This window comes from Zeus faber (assembly GCF_960531495.2).
Source record: "Zeus faber genome assembly, chromosome: 11".
Taxonomy (NCBI): domain Eukaryota; kingdom Metazoa; phylum Chordata; class Actinopteri; order Zeiformes; family Zeidae; genus Zeus; species Zeus faber.
In genome coordinates this window covers 5,998,139-6,004,786 of record NC_137205.1, presented here as the reverse complement: position 1 = coordinate 6,004,786, position 6,648 = coordinate 5,998,139, and the positions used below count along the sequence as shown (strand labels likewise).

Here is a 6,648-nt window from a genome sequence, read left to right as displayed (position 1 = left end):
ATATGTTCCGTAAGTAGTTTTAGTAACCTATTTCGATGACCAATTCGTTCTAAATGTTTTTTTTTTGTTCTTCTTCTTTGCCTTACAATATTCTCATAGGAAGCCTTCAAACGCGCTTTTCTCACAAAGGGCAACAAACACCACATCTCATTATCTCATTTTAATAATAAGTGGGATTTCTGTAATGCGTGTGTGTGTGTGTGTGTGTGTGTGTGTGTGTGCTTGCTCTTTTGCGCATTCCCTGCCCACCATAGCGTGGTGTATGTAGACTGAAAGCTAGAACAGCAAGGGGAGTCCATCTGTTCAATCACATAGCAACAGGAAGAGAGAAAGAGAGAGAGAGAGAGAGAGAGAGACAGACAGACAGACAGACAGAGAGACACAGAGAGGGAGGGAGGGGGAGGGAGAGAGAAAGAGAGAGAGAGAGAGAGAGAGAGAGAGAGAGAGAGAGAGAGAGATGAAAATTGGCTCTTGTAAATGTATATGGGAGCCCTGAGAGCCAGTCGATTAGTAAAGGAATACTTAAAAATATGTGTTGGTTGATTGATTGGAGGGACGTTTGAGCTGATTTGGAAAGAATGAACATGTCTTGTGCTTGGATTTCTCCCAAGTGTTTTCTTGCTGGTTGCTATCCCTCCCACTCAGTTTACCTTCTGCTCCTTTATCTCTAGCTTTTTCAGTTCTTCTGTCCACCTCGCTACTCATTTCTGTTTGGGCCCTCGTGGCACTTCCCTGTTGTCAGCCTCACTCTCGTATGTGTGTCTTTCTCTCTCTCTCTCCCCCATTTTCTATAGTCTCTGTCCGTCTGTCTGTCAGTCTGTCTGCCCCTCCCTCTCGTCGTATTAAATTCTATCTCCACCCCCAGAGTGGCTCTGCCTGATGCTCTATCATGACTGATGGCGAGGGGAGAGCGCGCCCTCACCATGCCGAGCGCCAGGAGGAACCTGAGCAGCAGCAGCAGGGACAAGGGGAGGTGAGGGTTGCTATACCAACGCTCTACCTGGAGGGCGCCCAAGGCCATGGAGAAGAGGAAGAAGAGGAGGAGGCGGTGGAGGAGAGGGGGAGTTGGAGGAGGAGAAGGAGAAGGGGGGGAGGCTGTAGCGTGGACGCTGGAGGGGTCGGGGAGGGCAGCCAGGGAGCCTGGAGTCCAGGGGACCCGGAGCCCGAGGAGGAGGACCAGGAAGCGGAGCTGGAGTTGGAAGTGGAGGCGGGAGCCGGACCGGGACTTGGGGTGCGCATCAGGGCACCCATCCGCGACCCGGACTGCACCTCCGAGGAGGAGGACCAGCAGCCGTACCCGGGCCTTGCGCCTGTGGTCTTCTTCTGCGTCAAACAGACCACGAGGCCTCGCAGCTGGTGCCTTCGAATGGTCTGTAACCCATATCCTTTTATGTACACACCTCTGCCCGTTTGCTTCCTACCTGGAACCTGGTAAGACAAGTTTGTCGTCTGCAACCTAATTGTGGGTGGTCGTTGTTGGAAAACTTTGTGAGAACTGTCTGATGTCTGGTAAACGTTAAAGTTTTCATCATTCTGCCCAAATCTTCACTCTGCTCAAGGGTTTAGGTCTTTCTCATGCCTGGCGAGCGGGTATCCAGTCCTGGTAGACCTTTGGCTACACTGGTCGGCTGGCATATCAATCTAGCAAGCTTAGCCTTTTGTCCAAGTCCTACCTGGGAAACGTAAATTCCTATGTTTAACACAAAAAACCTCTACTGGTTAAGTTACAACTCAGCTAAGGTAGAGACCAGTGAAATTAGAATTGCCCTTAAATACCTTTAGTTTGAATAATATAAAAAATACCTATGCAAGACTTTGTTGTTGGGCTGTTGTGGCGGGGGTAGGGTGAGACTGCACCGGTCAGCATTTGTCATGTGTCATGTGTCATGGGGAAAAGAGTGTCATAGTGTCCGGATTGTGTCAAAAACTGTCTAATTCCATGTATTCTGCAGAGGCCATTAGTCTTGAGAGTATTTTATCTCTAAGGAGAAATTGTAGTGGCACATATGTTTTTAAGCTCTCCGTTGGGTTGAAAATTATTTGGAGTCTTTAAAGAACAGGTCAACCTTCACTTTCACCATCTCCTTGAAATTGTGGGTGATGTGTTTCAATTTATCTACTGATTGATCGGACATTGATTTGGGTCTTTGGGTTTTCTGTGCTTGTTCTAATGTTCTTAACTCTAATGTGCTTAACTCTTTCAGTTAAGTTGTCGGTCTTGATAATGCAATCCAGGATCCCATGCACATGCTACAGCTTGCTTCAGTGCAGGACTGCTGGGATAGTGTTAATGTTTTGGACATAACGCAGGGACGCAAGACCACCACAGATATTTGAAACGCCTGCTTATGTTAAACGGAGCCAGTTTTTTGGCCGATGTTAAATCATAGACCTGTGTCAGACGTTATATTGTTTGACTACAGATATTGTAGTCAAACAGAGGAAAAATTGCTGTTGATTAAAAGGCTTAAATTGCAATGGGCATCCTCAAAGCATACATCCTTTGTTGTACTGTCCCATGATAGTGATTGTATTGAAGCATTTTTCTGTCCCTGCTACTGATTGTTCAGTTTAATCCATAGTTACCAACTAGTGAAAGTGAAATGACCCATTTGAAGGTTGTATCTTGCAGTTTTAAATGTTCATTATAATCCCTCTTGTGTTCACTCTGCTTGGGTAATGCCTACTAGTCATTTGAGGCCAGACCATGCAGAAATCGTAATATCAGAGAATCCAAGCCTAAAAGTGATATGAGAATCCGATGTATTTGACAACACTTTGAGTTGCAAGCCACTCAGGCTTGTGGCATTGTGGCAGTGTTTTTTTAACCTTTACTGTTTGCTGATAATGCGGTGCTTCCAAGGCCTCATAGAGCATGTGTGTCAAATGCCACAAAAAGTAATAATTTTTATGAATATACATGCACACAAAGCATACGCGCTGGAAGCTCCGAAATTATTTGGCAGCCAGTCTTCTGAACTGAGAAGCACTCGGTTCTGCTTTACAGCATTTGAGAAAAGGCAGACGAATACGCTGCGTTTGAGACCCTTCTTACATGACCTACTCTGTGTCGTAACCCTGCATACATCTTTTCAATGCAAATGCAAGTCATTTTTTTTTACCTTATGCTTTCCTGTGATATGGGATGTCTGGTGTTTTGGTTCTGAAGTAGGCCAAGTTCATTTTTCAGTTTTTTACAGATTAAGAAATTGCAGGTTGTAAGCTTTCAAATGATGTGTCATACATTGAAATCTGAAAATATTTGAAGAAGATTGAAGATTCTTATTTGAATGTTGATACACTTAATCTCATCTAGCAGAGAAAAAACCCATGAAAGATCCTGAAGTTTTTCCCACTTCAGATGCAGGTAATGGGTGGGAACAATTGCTGTATTAGACTCCTTGTCATTGTCAGTGGGTTAAAGTGTATTTAGTGTGTACAGTATAAAAAACAACATCTTAAAATATGTGATACTCTCCCTAAGTATGTTATTTATTTATATTTCATTAATATTTATTCTAGGTTCATGCTCACTATACTAGCATGACCCCTCTATTATTCTGTAACTTATAAACTTTTCTGTTCCTGCATTTATTCTTTTCTAACAAGAGAGTTTTAATGAAGTGGCACCTTTCTCCACCGCCATTTACATTCTGGGAATTTGTGTTTTCTGGGTGCACCTCGTTGCCCACCAGTGGTCAGTTGCACGATATAAATGCGTCTGCTGCCCTCTTCTCATAAACCATAACAACACGGAGATTATATGTTTTCATGGAGAAGTGACATTTCCTGCTTTGGTGTTTATTTGTGCTTGCTTCTTAAAAAAAACGTCAAGGAAGTGACGTCAGCTCTTCTTCTTCTTTGTGTCCTTTTGAGCCCACGTCTTCGGCACAACATTTATTTACCATGCGAAGAATACCTGGTGTATTCCGGGTTAATTTATAACCTTATTTTATCGAACAGGTTTCACAGTCTGACTTGACATCACACAGAATATCGAAGGATAATCTTGACTTGCACGTGTGCATCAATGTGAGCATCGTCGGAACATCGCTGTTCGTGCTGTTGTTCCGAGTTCAACAATGGGCAAGTAACTCCAAAACTGTTTTGAAAAAAGTTGAGAGATTGAAAATTGTTTTTATTATCAAAGATCTATTTACGAAGCTACGAAGCAGGAAGTATTGTGTTAGACAATTGTACTGTGAATCGCCTATGTTGATCTGTAAAACTTTTGTTCATCATACCTGAACAGAAACAAGAATGTGTCTGTCAACAATGACGGTGTGTGCGTTTTGTTCATGGGAGGGGTTTCCCTGGAACCCTGGAACAACAGCCAGTGAAACCAAAGATGCAAATCGATCACCAATCCCACAAAAGGCGCCCCAGATGAGACTAAAACAAGCTTACTTTGGTGACAAATTATAAGCATTTAGTGATCCTAAAACTGTTGTTTCTTATGTTGAGTAGATTCTTCAACATTTAAACGTTCGTAAAATGAAAAAAGAAAAAACGAAAAACACAGAAAAAAAAAACCTTTCGTGTTGATTTGGGGGACTATAACATAATCAGTTGATCAGTCCCAATAGAAATGGAGGACTGTTTGTACCAAGGCAGCATGGCTAATGAGTCAGGCACCCACCCTCACATGCTCTACATTTCATTTCATTTGCAACATTCTTTAGACCCAAATCCTGAGACTCAAATATTGCCCTCTGTCCGTCTGTTCAGTTGTAGCTGTTGTATAGACTATCTGGATGTCCGTCCCAGCGTATCGGATATAAAATAAAAGAAGAAAATGTCACGTCTCAAAACCTCTACCCTGACACGGAACTGGATTTTAATTGGTAGCAAAAATCTTTATCAATATTATTTCCATGGATTCATCTGGTCATTCCTTCTTCTTGAGAGATCAGCTGGCTTTGTTATCAATACTTTTTCCACAATTCATATTCCGATCCCCTTGGAGACGTCTTACGCCTGGCATTTGTTTCGTTGAGATGATATGATTTGGACGCTTGAACATTTAAGGGCATCCAAAGAACACAAAGAACCTTTTTTTCCCCCACCAGATCCATAATCCAGATACTGTGGGAGAGAAGGCATTCTTATAGACATATGGATCTGAAATAAGTTTCAAATCGGTGATGGTCACTTAAAGACACACACACACACACACACACACACTCACACACACACACACACACACACACGCACGCACACACACATGCACACACACACACACACACACACACACACACACACACACACACACACACACACACACACACACACACACACACACACACACACACACACACACACTGCCTTGCTGCTGCACCACAATTGTCCAACCTTTCTTAAAAAAAAAAAATAGGTATGTTGCTGTTCTTTCTAATCTCTCTCTCTCTCCATATAATACGGGACTTGATCATCGGCCAAGTCCCGTATTATATGCAAAGGCACTGTACTGTACTTTAATCCAATGCTTAATGCAGGAAGCAGAATGGAAACCCTTACCAGTGCCCTTTTAGTTAGTGTTATACTGTGGGATGACTGTCTCTCTCTCTCTCTCTCTCTCTCTCTCTGTCTCTCTCTCTCTCTCTCTCTCTCTCTCTCTCTCTCTCTCTCCCTCTCTCTCTCTTTCCAGTCCCAGTAACTGTGTGTGTGTGTGTGTGTGTGTGTGTGTGTGTGTGTGTGTGTGTGTGTGTGTGTGTGTGTGTGTGTGTGTGTGTGTGTGTGTGTGTGTGTGTGTGTGTGTGTGTGTGTGTGCGTGTGTGTGTGTGTGTGTGTGTACAGAATACACCATGTAAGCCAGGGGTCTCAAACTCAACTTACTTGGGGGCCACTGGAGGTAGAGTCTGGGTGAGGCTGGGCCGCATCAAGTATTCCACGAAAAAAGGGTTTCAAGCATTCCAAAAAAAAGTACAACTGATCCAATCTTCTCAATCTTTATAGATAACAGTTCAGAACATGAACGGTTCTTCAGAACATAGGCTTCTCTTACCTACTCCTTGCTGCCAGAGACCTGGCAGCGCTTCCTCTTACACATTTGGCTTGAGGGAGGAAGCAGTTGAGACCCTCAGTACGGCTTGAAGATGCTCATCGGTATGTTTGGACCTGTACTTTGACTTATTAAAGTTCATGGTGGAGAAGAGCTTTTCACACAGATATGTCCATGTCACTCCACCTGTCTTAATTCTTAACAATTCATCAAGTGCATTGTCTCATGTATTATATCTTTTAATTTCTTGCTCTTTTTGATGAAATTGTTCTTGGTAAATTTGTTTCTTTTGCAATCACACATATCTTTCCTTTTTCCTTCTCTTTATTTCTCTTGTAATAATAATCTATAACTTCTTTATAATATTCAGGTTCTAACCACCATTTGGCTTTTGTTCTTGCCGCCCATCTCATGCTATTTGCTATCCATGTAATTCTTTTCCCTTTCCTATTGCAACACTATGCTGTCTTTATTAGGTCACTGATTACTCTTGTTGAGTCCGCCCACTTCCTAAATCCTCTGTACCTTGCACTGGGTGACAGGATATATTTTCCTTCCACTTGGTGTCACTCCGGAATCACATTTCAACCAAGTGCCTAACGTTGCTAATTCGCATTGGCTAACTTGTCAACAAACACCTCCGGAAG

At 42.9% G+C, this 6,648-nt stretch overlaps 1 protein-coding gene across 1 annotated transcript in view; it reads left to right on the top strand.

Moving 5' to 3' along the window:
- Positions 1-1,351: 1,351 nt before the first annotated feature.
- cacna1ha (calcium channel, voltage-dependent, T type, alpha 1H subunit a) overlaps positions 1,352-6,648 on the top strand; it is a gene marked incomplete at its 3' end in the record, with an annotated part of 154,631 nt that continues 149,334 nt past the window's right edge. The window contains exon 1 of the mRNA XM_080010181.1: positions 1,352-1,392. Coding sequence (XP_079866307.1) covers positions 1,367-1,392 — 26 coding nt within the window. The 5' untranslated portion in view covers positions 1,352-1,366. The remainder of the gene's footprint in view (positions 1,393-6,648) is intronic.